Below are 20,646 nucleotides of genomic sequence, written 5' to 3'. Positions count from 1 at the left end.
GAGAGAGAGAGAGAGAGAGAGAGAGAGAGAGAGAGAGAGAGAGAGAGAGAGAGGGAGAGGCGGCGGAGTATTTGGAGGACGCGCAGACGCGACGACGAGGACGAGGACGACGTGTAGTAAGTACCCCCAAACGCTCAAGTTTCCCTAACTATGGCGAACTATGCGAAAGGCGGCGGTGTGTTAGTCCCGGGGAAGAGCCTGGTGGAGAGCCCGAGACTTCGTGTCCCGCGAATAACCCCGGCAAGTGTCTTGCCTCCGAGCGGATCCGAAAGTCACGTCTTACGACGAGTATGAAGTAACCGTGGATCCTCGCATTCCCCGTCGTTAAGCTCCGCTGGATTTCCCGTGATAAACCGCGCGCGCTATTTATTGTCGTCTATCTGTCGCAAGCGGCGCGTTTATCTACGCAGTTTCATCGTCCTAACAAGGACGACGACTATTACAACTATTTCTTCGCCGTTTCCCGCCTAGAAATGTTCAAACATTTTCTCAGATACACTGCACAGACCAGAGTGTCCAAATTTGCTCAAAGATAGATTATCTCATACTCTACGATACTAAGCGGAAATTTTATTCTTGTCCCAAGCACCCGAAAGTGAAAGGAATCCACGGTTATTTCGTCTGTAGTTCCTTACTCTAAGTGCGAACTTCGATCGAAAGATTATTCCTCTTCCGACAAAATAGACTGTTAATTGAAAATCTGTTGGATATTATCTTAACTTTGACCTTTTTGAATTCAGAAGATTATATTTATTTCAAGCAGAATGAGCAAGAAGAATTTCTATTAAGAACGAGACCTGTACTGTAGATGAAAGACGAAATTTTTCGCCGACTTTAAGAATATTGCGCTTAGAATATCTTTTCCTTTCGGTCTTGGTCAGTTCCTCTCTTGAGGTCATATAAGAATAAGATTCAGAGGGAATTATATTCTTTGGGGTGCAAATTATCTGTTTGGAGTCGAAACAGAAATATTATGGAAACTTTGGTATCTTTTTTATTTTGAGAGATCAGACAGAGGATTCCAATTGGATCTCCAGAAATGTCTGCATAGATTCCCAACCTTAATTTCCTCGGGAAAGAGAGAGAGAGAAGAGATAAGAGAGATGAGATTATCAAGATATCACGATACTCTTACTCTTTAAGTTGAAATCGTCGTTTTCTCGACGCGATTACGCTCGCTGCAATTTCGCGAGATCGCCGACTCTCCGGTGTTGTTTATTAATAGGTTAACAGCCAACTGTGGCTAAGTAGAGACGAGATGAAACGAGAGACGGATGAGCGAGATTATGCGCGAGATAAACTTGTTTACGAAGTAGTGACATCCTGAATATCGCGATTCTCGTGATCGTCGCGCGCATAATACGCGTAATTGAATCGCTCGTATGACGCAGTTCCTTTGTCCTTCTTTTTTTTCGCATGGCTCGACGGATATCGAACACTTCGTTACCTCCTTTCTGACTCCTTCCATTGCGTAACTCGCACCGACAGTTTTTCTTTTTCTTCTTTTGAGGAAAACAACGCCGGAGAAAATGAATTTGGAGCTCGACCGATGAGCGGAAGGCATTCGTCGCGCGCGGTCGATGAGGTTCCCGTTGGTGTTGTTCGAACGACGCATGTTTCACCGACGCACAGTGGGAACAAATAGAAATTTACTGTTCAAAAAGTGACCACAATTTTATAGCAATTGGGATGATTTTTTTTTTAATTAAACGTTAATAAATATAGAAAAAACTGTCGAGTTTTTTTTTTTTTAATTCTTCTAAACGTTGATTTTTTTTAAATTCTTCTAAATGTTGCAATATTAATAAGAATTAAGTTCGTATTCAGTAACCTAAATTTAATATACTTTACAGACACATTTCGTGCTACAGAAACATTTTTTTCATATCGGCTGTGGGATTGACAGACAGCTGTTAAATACTAGATCTTAATACTGACTTTACATTTATGTTATACGACTTTGTATACCTCATTACAACATATATACTGTGTTAAAACGAAACGATTTTGTTTATGTTGACAGGAGATTAGCAGTTGTCAACTGCTAAATGCTGATTTTTATATCAGATTCGTAATCAGTGATGCTGTAAATCTTAGTATACTATACTGTGCAGCAAAAAGATGGAAAGTTTTCCAATTGGTGTGACTCATAAAACTTGATGATTTTTTACAAATTCTTATTAATATTGCAATATTTGTAAAAATTAAAAAAAAATCGGGCTAGATAGTTTTTTTACGTTGATTAACGTTTAATTTAAAAAAAACATTCATCCTGATTGCTATAAAATTGTGATCTCTAGCGATTTTTGAACAGTAAATTTCTATTTGTCCTCACTGTGCGACGTGGCGTCAATTACGGTAGCAATATACGGTATCGTCGTCGCGATAGCGGTGTATCGTGAGGCCGGGTCGTCACATAGTGGGGACAAATAGAAATTTATTGTTCAAAAGTCGCTAGAGATCACAATTTTACAGCAATGTGTCAAAAAACACATTTGGTGGACAAAATTCTACCTACATCACAAATCTGCATCGATTTTGATGAAACTTTTTTTAAAATACTCGTAAACACTTCTACTATAATGTCTCATTGCAAAAAATTTGAAAAAAGTAAACATAACCCCAAAAAATAACTCCAAACTCCATTACTTGTTACCCCTAATTACCTCAAATTTCATAACACCATGGTCCGAAACTCCATCATTACAAACCTTATAGTTCCATAATTCCTAAATCTGATTATCCACGAGTTAAAAACTCTAAACCCGTTATGGTGTTATGGAGTTTGAGGTTATGCGGTTTAGGGTTATAAGGTTTTAATTCGTGGGTAATCAAATTTAGGAGTTACGGGACTATAAGGTTTGAAATGATGGAGTTTCGGACCATGGTGTTATGAAGTTTGAGGTAATTAGGGGTAACAAGTAATGGAGTTTGGAGTTATGTTTATTTTTTCAAATTTTTGGCAGTGAGACATTATAGTTGAACTATTCACGAGAATTTTAAAGAAAGTTTCATCAAAATCAATGCTGATTTATAATATAGGCAGAATTTTGTCCACCAAATAGGCTTTTTGGCACACTGTGCGTCGTAGTCACACAGGCAGAAAATAATCATGCGCTCTCGTCGATAAAGCGCAACGCGCATGGCAATTCGAGGCTCGCATATGCTCTCTTTCTCCGGGCAGATGCTCTCCTCCGCTCCGCTTGTTCGCCTCGACTCTCTCGGAGGTGTGCGAAAAATGGACGGGACGAAGGCCCCGGCGCGGCTTCGTCGAAAACGCATTCGTCGCATACGTGTCGGATTTCGATCGAACGTATGTTTTCCCTCTTTTCTTCCGTCGCGCGTCACACGACACCTTTCCGGCGGGCTCGGCCCGGCTTACAATCCGCATAGAAATGACGGTGGGTAGCGTGTGCCGGCGCGATAATTAGGGTGGTGTTCTCGTGAATGCCGAGGGAGCAAGGTGGACCACAAATACTATTGCTATAATGGTTATTAGGGCTCTAAAGCGAAGAGAGAAAGAGAAGGAGATCGCCCGACGTTTGGGTGTAACGTTTCGCTCCGCGATGCAAGGCGAATCGTGCATAAAATCGAACTCGCGATGAGTTTCTCGCGACGAGGCCCGACAAGCAAACATGCCTCTGCATTATCTCGTATTCTCTCTTCTTCTCTTAGACCCAATCTCGAGGAGAATTGTACTTCAATAGTCGACAAGGAGAGATAAAATCTCACGGATGTATCCTACGTTTTCTCGATAAGAAAATTTCGAACAATTTTTATTCTTTTCCCCGTGGCTACTCCCGCGGTTTCAAGCGTTTTTTCTTGCATGTCCGCTTTATAATTATCATTTTAAAATGATAATTTCTAAAAACGCGCTTTGCAATTTCACAGGCGAATAGAAGGCGGTGAAAACAATTTGCAAAGGTCTCTTTCTTTTCACTTTTTACCGACGAATATTCTCGCGAGCTTCGATCTTTCGATCGAAGTTTCCGATTAGAATAACGGATACAGAAGAAATAACATCTTGCAACCGGATTCCTTTTCTTTTCGAATATACGCTTGGGACAAGAATGAAATTCCCAATTGGTATCGTAATATGAGATCATCTATCTTTGGAAAAATTTGGACACTTTGATCTATGCTGTGCATTTGGGAAAACCTTTGAAAATTTCTATTACCAAGATTGCGTTACCCAGATAGATTTTAGTGATTATTGCGACGTGAGGCAATCGACGATGAAAACAGTTCCTTTGATTGCATTTAAAAAATAAATATATTGAATGAATTATCAATTTTACACCGTACAATAATGTAAATTTTTTGTTACATCGATTTTGTTTGGCAACAAATTTGCCAAAAGTCACACTCAGATTTTCACGTTGTATTTATCATGATTTATTATTTGGGACAAATTTCGATCACTCTCTTTTCCGTATTTCTTTTCTCATTCTACGCGACAAATGTAAGAGCGATCTGATCGGTCATCGGGGACTCAACGTTGCTAACAAGAAATACTAGGTAACTCAAAAATTCAAAAAATTCTGAAACTTTGTGTGCAAGTAGAGCAGTTCATCCGTAACACAAAATTATTTTTTGTTCGTGCGGAATTAGGGGGTGAAACACTCTTTTGGAAAAATCGGTTTTTTCTTTTGGAGCGAATATCGTCAAAATTATGATAGAAAAATTTTCCAAAGTGAAAATTGAATAATTTCAAGAGTAGTTTAGAACTATAATAAAAAACTGTTTTAAAATAGAGGTGGAATTGGGGGTATACAATAAATAAATAATAAAAAATTTTATTATAGTTCTAAAGTACTCTTGAAATCAATTTTCACTTTGGAAAATTTTTTCTATCTCTTATAGTTTCGACGATACTCGCTTCAAAAGAAAAAAAACCGATTTTTTCAAAAGGATGTTTCACTCCCTAAAACTAATTCCGCACGAACAAAAATAGTTTTATGTTACGGATGAACTGCTCTACTTGCACACAAAGTTCCAGAATTTTTTGAATTTTTGAGTTACCTAATGTTTCTTATCAGCAACGTTGAGTCCCCGATCAAATCGCTCTTACATTTGTCGCGTGGAATGAGAAAAGAAATTTTGTCTATTTCTTATAGTTTCGACGATATTTGCTTAAAAAAAAGACCAATTTTTTAAAAAGGATGTTTCACCCCCTAAAACTAATTCCGCACGACCAAAAAATAGTTTTGTGTTACGGATGAACTGATCTACTTGCACACAAAGTTCCAGAATTTTTTGAATTTTTGAGTTACCTAATGTTTCTTATCAGCAACGTTGAGTCCCCGATCAAATCGCTCTTACATTTGTCGCGTGGAATGAGAAAAGAAATTTTGTCTATTTCTTATAGTTTCGACGATATTTGCTTAAAAAAAAAACCAATTTTTTAAAAAGGATGTTTCACCCCCTAAAACTAATTCCGCACGAACAAAAAATAGTTTTGTGTTACGGATGAACTGATCTACTTGCACACAAAGTTCCAGAATTTTTTGAATTTTTGAGTTGCCTAGTGTTCCTCGTGAGTCTCGCGATTGCGTGTACTTGAAGTTGCTGCGAAGTTTACGTGCATCGGTCTATCGGTGTACTCGCTGGCCGACGGCACGTAGGGAGAGAGCGCATTACACGACCCCGGCACACCGTGGCAAATGCAAATGTCGCCCGGGCCCGGCAGGAATCGTCGACGGCGCGCTCGCGAGGGAGATCAACGATCGCAATCATCGATGTCACGGGACGACTTATTGGCCGCGACTCGTCTAATAGATCGATACCACCCGTTATTACACTCAGCCCGGGACGGCGTACGCGCTCATACGGCGTCCTACAAATAACACGCCGGGTGGTTCGCTAATGAGGTACCCGGGCCGGGCGGCCGACGCACGTGACCGGATCTCTGGGCGTTTTCGTTCCCCGGCCGGCAAGAGGCGCAACGGGCACCACCGGGGCCACGACAGTGCCATGGTTTCTATGCTTCCGCGCGCCGGGCCGTCGTCCTCCTCTTCCTCTTAGGATCATCCGCGACGAGCAGACTGTCGCACGACCCTGACAGTCATTACACGCCGCTTACACCGCGCTTCGTCGGAGACGCGAATTTCCTCCTGGCGATATCGTACCTTGCGCTCCAAAGACGAGAATTGAAGAAGAGGTATGAGACCTGGTTTACGACAACGGGTGTTGTAAGTCGTGAGAATTGGCCATTCACCGTCGATTATTACAAGGAAAATTAGCTATAATCGGCCTATTCTTACGGCTTACGATATCTATTGCAGACTAGGCCTAAGACTCGATCATACGAATCTCGAGCGACGAATTAGGACAAATGTGCACTCTCTAAATTTCTTCGAGTGAGATCAAACGAGTGATAATTCATCGGAAGCGATGAAGATATCGTCAATTGGGGCAAGAATCCGCATAGAAATTTCTTAGTATTTTCCCGAATGTAGGTCAGATTCTAATCAGAATGCCCGATTTTGTCTTCGTAAAATTATCCCACAACGATACTAACTAAGAATCTTTATCCCAAACATGAGTTCTCTATCTACAATCCGAACTGAAATATTAAAGAAATTTGAATTTTTAAATATTTTCTGCGTATAATTATTGTGAGAAATTGAATTGGATCCAATTTTTTATGCGGGAAAGGGCAAATGTTTGGTTGAAGCTCAAAGTGGATTCTTAATGGAATTTCACTCGAAGAAAATTATTGTTCGTTTATTTTCTCATTATTATCAATTTATTTCGTAGAAATAATTTAATTAATTCTAGTGATACAATTTACTGCTACTTTGACTCTGATGATATCCGAGATTTCTCTTTTTATTTTCTTTAGCAAAATAGATGTTGAATGGAGTAGTAAGGCTGAAAGTAGGATCAAAATTTCGACTCGAATGTGATCGTTGAAGAAAACACGCGTGCTACGTGAAATTGCAATTTGTGTGTGTGTTTAATTTAGTACTTTCCCGAATTAAAAGTCAGCAGCGTTTAAGAATCGCGCAGCACCTAGATAAATTTGTCTAAGACCGCGACGGGGCGCCATGAAATCCGCGGTATCGTTAGCGTTGCGGCGCGATCGTAAGTTTAACTAACGATACGAACTGAATATTACATGAATCGAGTTCTTGTCGTGGCGCACGACGTCCGCGCACGAGGAATCTGGGTTCCTTGCCGCGCGCATTCCGAACGGCGCGTCCAGTATCCTATAACCTCGGCCGTGTATTATTCACGATATGTAGATCTACGATGTTTACAATGTATGATTGCGCAACTTGTAAAGTATAATTCCGAACGCGCATTGCCGTGCCTGCCGCAATTACTTTTATGCCCACCATCGTCGTCGGTGAAATCCCGAACACTTGCGAGCGCGACGCTGGCTCTTTTTCGAGTGAAAACGCTTCGTAAAACTTTTAGAATTAATCTTTTGGCTAATTGGAAGAACATCTGTTTCACACATCCGCTTCGTTCGTCTTTTGCCGCCAACTAAATCCCACAGTTGAAATTCCTACGTCATATCGTCGATCGGCTTCAATTTAAACCTTTAAGTATCACTGGTATCAATAGGGACCACTCGAGCAGTTGGAACCTTATAAATGTGCTATTTAGAGTGTCTTTGACAATATTTCATTAAAAAAAAAGTTACTAGAATGTTCCATGAATTATGCGCCTTAAAGGGTTAACTTGACTCGAGTGCAATTTGCGCAACAGAAAACTCTGAGGTCCTTTTTGTTTAGCCATGCAACGGTAAAATCTCTTTCGACGAGTTTCGAGACACGGCAGCGTCTCCAGAAGTTCTGTTTGAAAGTCCCAGCGTCTCGGCCGCGTTTTCGCTCGCTCGGAGTTTCGGTTCACTCACCACGTGGATGCCTTCGGCGTCTCTCCTGAGATCGCCGCTCCTCTGGCCGGCGGTGACGGCGGCGCTCAGGTGATTGTAGTGGTGCTGGTGCAGCGTGTTGAGCGTTTGCGTGTAGGGATCGCCGACGAGGTAATCCAGGTGTTGCGGTTGGCCGAGACTGGGGTGCTGGGGGCTGGCGGGCGCATGGTGGTGCGAGGGGAACGGGGGTGGAAAGTAAGGTGGTTGGAAGTCGGAGGCAGTCGGCAACGAGGCGCCCCCGTGGTGGGGCATGCCGCCGCTGTTTCCGTTTCCCCGGTGTCCGTGGTGATGGGCACCGGAATAGGGCGACGAGTTCCCGCCGCCCAGCGAGGAAATGCCCCCATGACCAGTCAGACGGTCCTGTTAACAAGCGAACGATCAACTGTGTGTTATTATCGCACGGCAATCGAGCACGATACAGGGCTGATTATACGCCTCGGCGAGGTGTTACGAATCAGATCAAATTGATTGATACGCCGGGCGAGTAATTTCACAAGTACTTATAGTTGGGAAGAAGCGGGGAATGTAGTTTCTCAGTTGGAAGGTGACGCGCATCACTTTTGTAATGTCGTTACGATTCTCTGCGCGATATTTTTCTCTTCCTCGATGACGACAATTATATATTTGGATGACGATGAAACGAGTTATACTTCTAACCCTTTCAGTGGAAAAGTTTCGTGGTGAAATATTAAATTCCCTTTACTTAAGCTACTTGAGCTCTATTCTGTTTTTTAACTCACAGCAAATGCGAATGTAAATTGGATATATTTCGTATCCTATTTTCCAAAATTCTCTAAAAAAAATAATAGAAACAAAAGGAACCTAGATATGCTTCTTTAAAAAAAGCCCGTCCTGAAAGGAATCGTTTAATTTCAGTCACCACTGAAGAGATAAAAAGGTGATCCTGTCAGCGGTATGCTCGTAATCGTGAACACTTTAAGCGACGCCAACTTCACGTGCGAAAAAGTGTGCGGAACGTTTAGCAAACAATTGTACGGCGATTAATTTCCACAGCTGCGTATAGACAGCAATATCTAAGGGATGGACGCGTCTCTCGTTTAACGAGGGACGACGAGTTCCCGCGTTTTTGTTATCGCGGCGTTCACCTAAAACGGTTTGTAATATCGCGTTAACTCTCGCTACCAGCGGAGAGCCCGCGAGTGGAGGTTAATCAATTAGCCGCGCTTGGAAAACGAAAGAAGACGAGTCTCCTTTCATTCGCGAATCCCGCCGCACAGTCGCCGCAAAAGGATTCACTTCTCACGACGGTAATTACAGAGCGTGCACATCGTACATCGCGATCCACTCGAGATAAGAGATACGTCACACGTCACATGCGTTGCATCCGACGCGAAGGGGTTAAACATCGTGCATTAGTCAGCGCTCGCGGACCGAAAATTACACGGCAACCAACAGGCGTATTAACGCGCGGAAATTTCCTCCGTCGATTAAAACCGCACGCGGATCGCGCGGGCGCACGTTCGAGAGCGTCGGTTTCGAGAAACTTTAGGTAGCACACTACCGGCATTTAATATATTCCGGCTACTCACGTCGTGTCGTGGAATCCACGCGCTCTCTCTCTCTCTCTCTCTCTCTCTCTCTCTCTCTCTCTCTGTGTGTGTGTGTGTGTGTTTTAAGGGCTGAAGTCAACGACGAACTCAAACAATGTCGATAACACAGAGATAATTGTCACTAACGCAATCATCCTTTTTGAATTTTTACAAAACTTATGTACACTGACAAAAAAATGTCGGAAAATTAACAAATATTTAATGGGTGAATTACTAAATCAAAATTCTTTTAATTTAAACTGAACATTGTCTACACAGTTTAAGTAAACAATACTTGGTTTAAATGAAGAAAATTTTGATTTAAGTGAATATGTTAAGTAATAATAATCAAAGTAATAAATATTTGTTAATTTTTTAATATTTTTTTTTTAATGTAAATGTATTGCTTTGTTTCACCATACTTAGTGGAAAATCTAACCACGCACGTGTAGAAATTTTTCTGCAAACTTTTCCAACACTCTTAAGTTTCTGAATTCAGATGCGAAGGATAGCAATGTTCTTCAAAATTTTTCTGTTTGGAGCATCCACATTTTCGGTATATATAAGCTGCGGAACTTAAAATTTTGTTTCCTCACATATGAGCAATGCTCCTATTTATTTTTGCACGCTTCATTGCGTAAAAGCATTTGCAATTCTCTATAATCAATAAAACGAAAACTCTGCAGAAAAATGTCAGTATCTTGTCGGTAAAGTTTTCAGCATCTCCTTAAGGGGATGCTGAAGCTAAAAACTTTACCGACAGAATACTGGCATTTTTCTGTAAAGTTTACGTCGTATTGGTTATACAGAATTACAAATGCTTTTACGCAATGAAAGTACGTGCAAAAATAAATAGGAGCATTGCTCGATATGTGTTGAAAACGAACAAAAAATTTTTAATGTAAAATCTCAAGCTGTTAGTTAGCGTAATATTTGCCTAATCCAAAAGTTCCGCAGCTTGTACACACTGAAAATGTGGATGCTCCAAACAGAAAAATTTTGAAAAACGTTGCTCTACCTTTGCATCTGCATTTGGAAGCTTAAAAATATCGAAAAAGTTTGCAGAAAGATTTCTGCACATATATCGTTAGGTTTTCCGTTGAATATGGTAAAACAAAGCAACACACATTCTGTATATACAAGAAATACGAAAAGGATAGCGTGATGTTAGTGACAATCGTCTTTGCATTATCGACATCGTTCGAGTACGTCATCGACTCCAGGGCCCCTATTCTTGAAATAGTTGCGTATACGTAAGTTTTACTGCGCAGGTTTAATCATACCATAAAATAGCTGCGCAATGAAAATTACGTATATTTCAAGAATAGGGGCCCAGCATCCCCTTAAAGACTTCAGCTGATTAATATTCTCCATTGTACGATAACAAGAATCGAACATTGATTATTACAGCAGATTGGCCAAATGAGGGCGAAGAGAGCGCGGGCGGAAACTATGCAAATTTCACGGTAATCAGCGCGTGCACAAACAGCCTAGCTTGCACACACGGGGCGCAGGTGCAGTGCACCACGCTTCGCGGAATATAATGCGCATAAGATGTTGCACCGGCTGACAACGCACAGTGCAATATTGCGCGATATCGTGATGGTTTATCGGCCAGGTAACTCGATAAACCGGCCAATCCATGTTTTTAGAGAAAGCTAAATTTTATACGTTAAACGTTATACGGCGAGGAAAATTTACAGCGTTGTCCCGCAGTTTTTATCACCGTTCCGTTCTTGCGCCGCGTTTGCGACGATCGATATCGAGAGAGATTGGTTTATAGTACTTGAAAAAGTGCGAAGAAGAAAGCGAGAGACTCGACGGAGAAAGATCCCTGGGAGAATCCCGCCCGAACCCGTCTGCTGAGAAGAGAGCTCCGCGGTTCCTCACTCGTTCCGACAATGAACTTTCGTCTCTCACATTAGTAACTCTGGTGACCGCGCCAGTCGTCGATTAGAGTCATCAAGATTAATTAAAATATTTTAATTACTCTCTTCCTTAATTATGAATTTAGATTCTCTCCCCTAATTATGAATTTAGATTCTTCTAATTATTTCTTACAGTCAAAATTTCGGTTTATATTTTTCTGAAATGTCACAAAGCCAATATTCTGATTGGCCTCTTCTCCAAGTGAAGTTTACGTCTTACACTCGCGGTGATTTGTGTCTAAAAACCTTAAAGGGTTCCCGTAGTCATAGACGTGATACATAAACTTAAACTGAAGAATCAATCAGGATATTGTTTTATTTTTGCATACTCTAGAAGAAAATAAAACTGATTGTTATACAGAACTAGAATCCAATCGGTTGAAATTCTAGTTACTCAGTCTAAGTTCTAGTTACACCGTTATTTCTATCCTCTTCTAAAGTACGCAAAGATAAAACAATATATTGATTGGTGCTTAAGTTTACGTCTTACGTTTGCGGTTACGAAAATTCGTGTAGCGAATTGGGAGCCCTGAATCGCGGAACATTGAGATCATCGGCACACTCTGTTCGCGCGATCCGACGAGAAGAGGCAGAAACGTGCCCGCCTGCGATAGATAAATGCCGTTTAATCCGGACCGCGTGATCTCGCAGTGTACGATATTACTCAGGTAGATAGTATCATCTCAAGTGTATCTGGATATCGGCGGAAAGGCCACCTTTGCCGCGGCGCATCGCCGAGCCATTAGATCTCGCAGCGGGTTCCGATACAATCTCGAACATCTCTATAAAGCCAACGAAAGGGCCAACCGCTAGTTTTATCGCGACCGCCGTTGTGTATCCGCGTGTGCATACCTGTGTATGAAAGGCGCGTGCGGCACCGAGCGCGTCGAATTCCCGACAAATTTGTTGCCCGTAACAAGCTACACATACGCGAGAGCACCGCACGAGCGGAAATTCAGCCTTCCGTAGAGAATCGAGTTCCTCGGGATTGCTTAAGGATGATGAGAGCGAAAGATACGCGAGGGTCTACCTTTAAACGCGCCCTGACCTTTAGTCAGTGCTCCTCGTAGGGCCATCGTCGCGAATTCTTCGAAAATTTTACTCTAGGCAATTTAAAAAGAAATATATTCAGAAGTCCATCGAAATCAATGAAAGATATTTCTATATGTTTCTTTGTTAGAATAACAATTAACGTCGCGAGTAATACAGAAATTTCTTGTCTAAATTTCAGATGGTCTCGTTTTGTTGAAGATGTAAATTAGAAGCAGCAGAGACATTCTCCTATAAATGCACGAGTTATTACGAGAAGGGAACTCTTGTGTAAGTATAAATAAGTATAACATAATAATTGCTCCACAGAAGTTCTCGAAATCACTGGTGGTCTCATTGCAAAAACTACAGGTTACAATCCGCCCTGTTACCTGTCATATATAGCACGCACATTGGCTGTAAAAGGACACGAGAAAGGAATAAAAGTCGTGTTGGCGAGTGTTGAATATTCGGGCGTATTTGACATCTACTCTTTCATAACTTGGATCATATACGATGGATCACATCCGCCAAGGACAGCGCATGACGCCTACAAACTATCGGCATAAATTATAATTTCGAGATGGTTGCCAAATCAATTGATACCGATCGTAGTACAGTTACACTAAAAATATGTACACCGCAATTTGACGTCTCTTACGTTTGTTGCTTTTAAGAGCAACAACCAGAAATAGATAAAATTCTTATAATATTATTCTGATGTTTGATTACATCATATATATTATATAAGTATATAAATATATATATAAGCTAATATTATATAAGTTATTATATATATATATATATATATAAGTTATTATTATATATCAATTAAATAATAGGAAAAAGGACTAATTCGAGTTCAAGCACAGGATTAATAGTGCTATGTATAAATAATAAAACAGTGATATAAAAAAACTCAAGGTTTACGAAACGAACGCATTACAAGTAAAAGAATTAATTAAAGACCTTAATAAAATGACATGAATGTTATTCGCAGTATTATAGCTGACAAGACCGTTACCCGACTATCACTGAAGAGGGTTCATGATTGAGCCGAAACGTTTGATTATTTATATTGAGTATTCATGTTCAATAAATATTGCTCTATTTCCTAACACAAGGAAGGTTTTACCCATATGGTACATAGCACTATTAATCCTGTGCTTGAACTCGAATTAGCTCTTTTTCCTATTATTTAATTGATATCATTGTTATTGAATTCTTATTTTCTTTCTCTTAATATTATTATATAAGTTATTATATAAATATATCATATATATTATATAAGTATAATATATTAGATACATTCTATTATATTATATTATATTATAACATTATTGTGATCATGTAGATACCAAAATACATACGTACAAAATAAATATAGTGCAAAAATATAATTCTACTTCATTCAAACCTTCACCTTACAAATTCCAAATAGCAATTCGTTAAAAAATACAAGTTATCTGACGTAAATTCGTGCCACTTCTCCGACCTATATTTTCTATTAACACAAAAACATGAAAAACTGCAGTTCCGAATTCTCCAATTTCGAGGATTTGTATTAGGAGCACAGGATGTGCAAGGAAATATTCCGAATTCCCGTCAAAACTCCTCATACTTCAACAATCTTCATGTTCTCCTAGTAGCAAAATGCAAAAATCAGTAGTTTAATTGTCCAATTTCGAGGATTTGTATCAGGAACATAGAATGTGCGAGGTGGTATTTCGAATCCCGCCAAAAACTCCTGCTACCTCTTGGGTCTTCATGTTCTCCTGATACCAGAATGCGAAAATCGGCAAACCAGATTTCTCCAATTTCGAAGATTTGTATCAGGAACACAGAATGTGCGAGGAGGTATTTCGAATTCCCGCCAAAAACTCCTGCTACCTCTTGAGTCTTCATGTTCTCCTGATACCAGAATGCGAAAATCGGCAAACCAGCTTTCTCCAATTTCGAAGATTTGTATCAGGAACATAGAATGTGCGAGGAGGTATTTCGAATTCCCGCCAAAAACTCTTGCTACCTCTTGAGTCTTCATGTTCTCCTGATACCAGAATGCGAAAATCGGCAAATCGATTTCTCCAATTTCGAAGATTTGTATCAGGAACACAGAATGTGCGAGGAGGTATTTCGAATTCCCGCCAAAAACTCTTGCTACCTCTTGAGTCTTCATGTTCTCCTGATACCAGAATGCGAAAATCGGCAAATCGATTTCTCCAATTTCGAAGATTTGTATCAGGAACACAGAATGTGCGAGGAGGTATTTCGAATTCCCGCCAAAAACTCTTGCTACCTCTTGAGTCTTCATGTTCTCCTGATACCAGAATGCGAAAATCGGCAAATCGATTTCTCCAATTTCGAAGATTTGTATCAGGAACACAGAATGTGCGAGGAGGTATTTCGAATTCCCGCCAAAAACTCTTGCTACCTCTTGAGTCTTCATGTTCTCCTGATACCAAAATGCGAAAATCGGCAAATTTGAAGAATTGTATCAGGAACATAGAATGTGCGAGGAGGTATTTCGAATTCCCGCCAGAAACTCCTGCTACCTCTTGAGTCTTCATGTTCTCCTGATACCAAAATGCGAAAATCGGCAAATTTGAAGAATTGTATCAGGAACATAGAATGTGCGAGGAGGTATTTCGAATTCCCGCCAGAAACTCCTGCTACCTCTTGGGTCTTCATGTTTTCCTGATACCAAAATGCGAAAGTCGGCAAAATTTCTCCAAATTCAAAGATTTGTATCAGGAACATAGAATGTGCAAGGAGGTATTTCAAATTCCCGCCAGAAACTCCTGTTACCTCTTGAATCTTCATATTCTCCTGATACCAGAATGCGAAAATCGGCAAACCAACTCGAATTTCGATTTTCGAAGATTTGTATTAGGAGAATATAATGTGCGAGAAGATATTTAAAAACTAGTTCAAGTAGTATAAGTCAATAAAAAGTGGAACAGTGGAAAATCTTCTATTTCTTTGAGTAGGCAGGATTTCACAGGAAAAAGAATTTAATGAAGTAGATTCAAATAAAAAATATATAGAAATATACGTTTTAATAATATATATATTTATTTTTTGCAAGTATAATAAATAATACAACAATAATACTTGTAATATAAATATATGTGTAATACTTTGTAATATAAATATATGTGTTATAATATAATATATATAATACAATGAAATATTGTGTTGTGTATGTAATAATTACGAATTTTTCAGATGCAAATAATGCGATTATGTTTTTATGTTGTTATAATTTTATGAAACTCTATTTGGGAAATATTACTGAACAGCATATTGCTCTACGGCGCACACATTGTTTCACAAAATTATAAAGACATAAAAATACACGCATTTTGTTTTTCACCTAACAAACCCGTAATTATTTGGTATATAATGTTACAATATATGTGTATACAATATAATATAATATTGTTGCATTTCCGCACGATCGTTCGCCCGTATCCAACGATGATGTTTTCCGATGTTGATTTCGATGTTAAGTGGCCAACTTCATAGTAGTTTGCGAGTGTGTATTCTACACATGCCGACTCGTTTGGCGTTGATGATAAATTTGTATTAAATACAAATAAAACTAAAGATCAATTATAAAAGTCTTTTGGATAAAAGTTTTCTTTTCACTTAATTTGACGATATTTATAAATAAATATTCAGTAAGGATCTTGTGCGTAAAAAGTCAATAAAGTGGTATCAGTCAGATAGCAGATATGACTAGAAAAAAAATTTCGGGAACAATCCACGGAAGAAACAGTCTCTCCTATAAAGGCTCGAGCTTTCACATTGAGATCATTGCTGATAAGATCGAAGAAGGAGAAAGCGTCTCTTTTGCTACACGCTACATGGCATATATCTGCAATTAATACCTGATTAGCTATTCCGTACATGACGAAATAGGCCAATGGTCGATTAGACGTAAATAATGCCGAAGATAAGTGTACGAGGTGCGCGTTGTAAGAGCATTTTATTCGGCGACTTTTAATGGCCATTTCATGAGATACAAATGCCTCAAGCTACGATCGGGTTTTTATTGCGTTAGTTGTCAAGTCTAGTGATATAGAGAATGTAATAAAATATCCCGTTCTTCCCGTCACGAAATTTTGGCGCAACCTTATTCTAATTAAAACCTTATTCAAATCTAAATTTAGTGTTTTCCCAGCACGCGTATAATTTTCACGTATCCGTTAGGTAATTAGAATTTATTATAAAGAGACAGAGGAGAGGGACAGAGAAATAAGCGGCCGAACTGAATTTTAAATACCAGATATAAACGATGATGAAACGAGTGAATCGGAGACAAGCGCTCGCAAAAGGTAAAGCGCAGCAAGTAAGTAGGGAAAAGAGATTAACGGCGATATGCCCCGAAGAAAGAGCACACAATAATTGCCGCTAACTTTGCATTAATATCAGTTAAAGTTTGACAGGGTAGCCATTAAACGTTGTATGGGCGCGCAATTAAAAGTGTGTAACTGCCGTGTATCCGCGTAGTCGCCATAGTAAAAGAGATAATTGCCGCATACATTTGCGCGCTTTGACCCATATTCGCGCGACGATCGCGTCGTGGTGTTGCAGCGACAATTTTTCGCGGTCTGACAACACGTAGGCAGACGCGGTAAAGTCGCGTTCCACGTTTCCCGATCGCGAGCGGAGTCCGCGAAGAGAAGTCAAGGAGAAAATCTAAGTTCAAGCGTACACCTGAATCGCCATTGGCGAAGAACCGCGTGTGTTCTCCTTCGCGGCACTGAGAAGTCGTCCGTCGCGCGACACGCTCGCGAACTAAAATCGCAGAAAGTATTCACCAAAAGGAGACAAATGACAAACTACGCGGGCAGGAGAGCAATCGGCGCGCTGCAAAAGGATTACAATAAATCAGGATATATCGCACCTCGACCTCGATGACCGTCGTCATGTCGACGTGGGGCGCGTAGCACAGCGTCAGCTTGTCGGCTGTCGGCGCCTCCGTACGCGGCGGAAACATGCCTAGGACCTCCAGTTTGCCGTTACGGGAATATTAAGAGACGCGCGCGAAACAGTTTCGCGCCACTCGTTTATGTACACCACTTCAAGCACTCGACGAATCACACATGTCACAACCCGCGAGCGAAATCCCGTCCGAACTTTGCGCTCGCGCGGAGACCACACTGCACACGTGCACGTTGAGAAGCGAGACAACACACATCGAGTTGCACTGCGCGAGAGCTGTGATCGGCAGGTAGGGAGGCAGGCAGGCAGGCAGATGGAGGACAACAGAAATCGGGAATAACAGAAGGAGGAAGGGAATTCAAGAGGGAACTAGAGTCGCGGAGCTGTGTCAAGCCTTTGAGAAAGGGGTTTTCCACGCGGAAGCGCCCAAGTATCTCGGCTGTCTGTGCTGTTTCTCGGACACGAGTGGGACACTGGTGGGCACGTAAACGTAAGTTAAGCACCGACGAGTCAAAAACAACAAATGCGCGAGAGAGAGACGCGCTGGTCGTCGTGACTAGTTCGAGTCTCGCGCGCGGTCAATACGGCACCTTGTTCATCCATCACTACCGCTCCCGGAGCTCGTAGAAACATGCGACAGTCTTTTACGGAGTTCCCTCACTCCCTCTCTCTCTCTCTCTCTCTCTTCAATTGACCTCTTCCCCCGAACCTCTCTAGACGACACTCTCCCGGTGTGAAACCGATCTCCACGTCCGAAGCAACCTCCGATCAACCCGACGTGCGCCCTCGCACGTGATTTCCACGGGACGAAACGAGACGAAGTAATCGCGACTTGGACCGAAGAAGGAACCGCAGTGATCCGTGGACTTATTCCACGATGTGTCCTCCTAAGACCATCACCGTCTCATTCCAGCTTTACTCACGGCGACCGGCAGCGAGATCGAGAGAGATCGCGGGACGATTCCGTGGGTCGGGAAGACCATGGCGAGGAGGAGAAGGAGGAGCAGGAAGGAGGAGGAGGAGGAGGAGGAGGAGGAGAAAGAGGAAACTCTCGGGGCAGCGGCGTCCGAGCGGAGCACATCGGCGATCTGCCGAGACCGGGTAACAGCTGATCGAGCGTCGTGTCGCGGCCGGCCGACTGAGCGACGAGAGGACGTCGACGACGAGGCGTACGAAAGTGCACCCGACAGCCGTATGGCCGCGAAGCAACGAAACGGGAGGTGCTACGGTATGCTCTTACCGCGGAGCTGCTGCTACTACTACCACCACCACCTTCATCTCGCGTACACCACCTTAGTATCCTGCCCTACCATTCGACAGGCAGTCCGGGTGTCCCAGCGGCAAGAGCGACAGAGAGGAAATAGAAGGAGCGAGCGGCAGAGGAGAAGGCGCGCCCGAGGTGGAGCGGGAGCCCTCGTTTGTGCACGCGTACCCCGACGACGGCCGAAATTTCGCCCCGGGATACGCGCCACCACGTGGAACTAGACTTAGCACCGGCTGCGTGGCCCCACCACGGACGATGGACGCGATGGGACGTCCCACGATCGAGCGAATAGGAGTGATAGTCCGCGCGGTGCCGTACGACGCTCGCCGACGCTCGCCGAGTCGCCCGCCGACGTCTGCCGGTGAGACGCGCGGCCTCGTGCCCGCTCCTTGTGCTCGCTCACTCGCTCGCTCGCTCGCTCGCTCGCTCGCTCGCCTCGCTCGTCGGCCTTTTACGTAGGGATGATGCTCGACTGTGTAGGGGTGGCCCCGCGGGGATCGAGACGCAACGCTCTTCGCAACGGTCGTGGCACAGAGAGAAATTAAGACTGAAGCAGTGAGTGAATCGATCAATCCGCACAGTCGAGAGAATTTCGGATTTATGATTATTACTCCCCGAGTCTCCTTGGTCGAGTGAAATTCCACTCGAAAAGTAGACTGACAGCTGACTCACTCGGATTCAAGCGATCCTTTCGCTCGTATATCGTGATAGTCCCCTACTTTGAATCGTTGAGTGAGTATCTTCATTCAGAATGAAACGTTCAGTCATATTAAGAATCCATTTTGTGGCGATGAAGAATCCATTCTGAATTCATTCACTCCTGTGATTCCGAGTTACGATGTTTTTGCTGTCTCGCTCCGAGTGAATTACTCTTTGAATTTCGCGTGAGATTTCACTCCGAGAAATTTTGAGGATAGTTAATGGATTAATAATTAGCAGGACTGATGATTTCAGTAGTAGGATTGGTAATTCTCGAATGTGACTCTGGTCAATTCGCACTGAGGAAAAAGAATACTTGAAAATTTGTCTGTAGGATATGAAGTTTATTTCTGTGAAATCAAATTTGTTCTTGTGCGTAAAATAAGATTTATTTTTTCTCTGAATAAACTTTAAATCCCGCAAATAAATTTCCAAGTTTTCAGTGTGTTTAAGTTACATTATTTATACGTTTCTGTGTGTCATCCCCGCTTAATTTGATGGCGTTTCACGATATTAACGTTCGACTGTGCGGTGGTAACCGATCGAAGGTATCCGCGAGATTCCGCGACTATCAGAGCCGCGAACTCTAATGCGTATTCTGAGGGAAAATTTACACCTTGGCAAAAGCCGATCGGAACTCGCGGTTGGTAGAAAAGCAGAGACTGCCGAGCAGCAACGCGAGTTCTGATTGGCGAGTCTGCCTAACATCGCTCCGCAGTTCGTAATCCTCCAGTGCATTCGTCAGTCGCCGACGTTGCGCAAAACTCTCGAATTCCGCGTCTTTCTTTCTCACAATGGAACTCGACGTCGACATCGTCACCGGCAGGGATTTATTCCGCGTTAACACCGCGAGGCTGAGGACGCGGTGGTTTCGAGTTCTCAAACTTGTCGAGGCTGTCTCGCGAGTCAGTTCTCTGTCGCTCGCTCCAACGAGATTAGCGACTTCGTGACTCGCGTTTGCTTAATTTCCACGGCGCAGGCACGTCGTCCCATTATTTCACGTGATGGCTCATTAAGACATCGTTTCCTCGTCTAATGACGATCATCCACTATAACGAGACGACGTGTTATACAATATCGCGATGACCGAAGGATAACGCGTTACGTCGCACGCCTCGTTGCTGTCAGTTTTCGTCTCGCTTCTTTTTTCCACTGTCATTGAAAGAGGAGAGCACTTTCTCGACTGTGTGTAAAATGCTCGAGAGACGCGTGATCAACACGTTGACCGTCGCGTTGATTGTACAAAAGCTCGACTGAATTACCGAAAAGACGATGGAAGAAAGAATAAACATAATTTCTATAACTTTTAACTTTTAGTTAATTAAATTAAAATTAGCTCCTACAATT

General features: G+C 42.0%; 1 protein-coding gene and 1 long non-coding RNA gene across 5 annotated transcripts in view; one reads left to right on the top strand and one right to left on the bottom strand.

Moving 5' to 3' along the window:
• Positions 1–13,119, top strand: part of LOC116845181 — a 90,928-nt gene extending 77,809 nt beyond the window's left edge. The window contains exons 2-3 of the long non-coding RNA XR_004378204.1: positions 12,592–12,680; positions 12,762–13,119. This is a non-coding gene — a long non-coding RNA (uncharacterized LOC116845181). The remainder of the gene's footprint in view (positions 1–12,591; positions 12,681–12,761) is intronic.
• Positions 1–20,646, bottom strand: part of LOC116845066 (transcription factor AP-2-epsilon) — a 188,424-nt gene that overhangs the window by 75,947 nt on the left and 91,831 nt on the right. For 3 of the 4 annotated variants that reach the window (XM_032817367.1, XM_032817341.1, XM_032817351.1), the window contains one exon: positions 7,865–8,242. In XM_032817367.1, coding sequence (XP_032673258.1) covers positions 7,865–8,242 — 378 coding nt within the window. Of the gene's footprint in view, positions 1–7,864; positions 8,243–17,298; positions 17,810–17,926; positions 18,600–20,646 lie in introns of those variants that run through there. The other variant, XM_032817359.1, reaches the window with a different exon arrangement.

Source organism: Odontomachus brunneus, unplaced genomic scaffold, assembly GCF_010583005.1.
Source record: "Odontomachus brunneus isolate Ranch 3 - 2012 unplaced genomic scaffold, Obru_v1 Obru_scaffold_004, whole genome shotgun sequence".
Taxonomy (NCBI): Eukaryota; Metazoa; Arthropoda; class Insecta; order Hymenoptera; family Formicidae; genus Odontomachus; species Odontomachus brunneus.
Note: the sequence above shows the minus strand (reverse complement) of the source record. Positions and strands in the feature narration are given on the sequence as shown.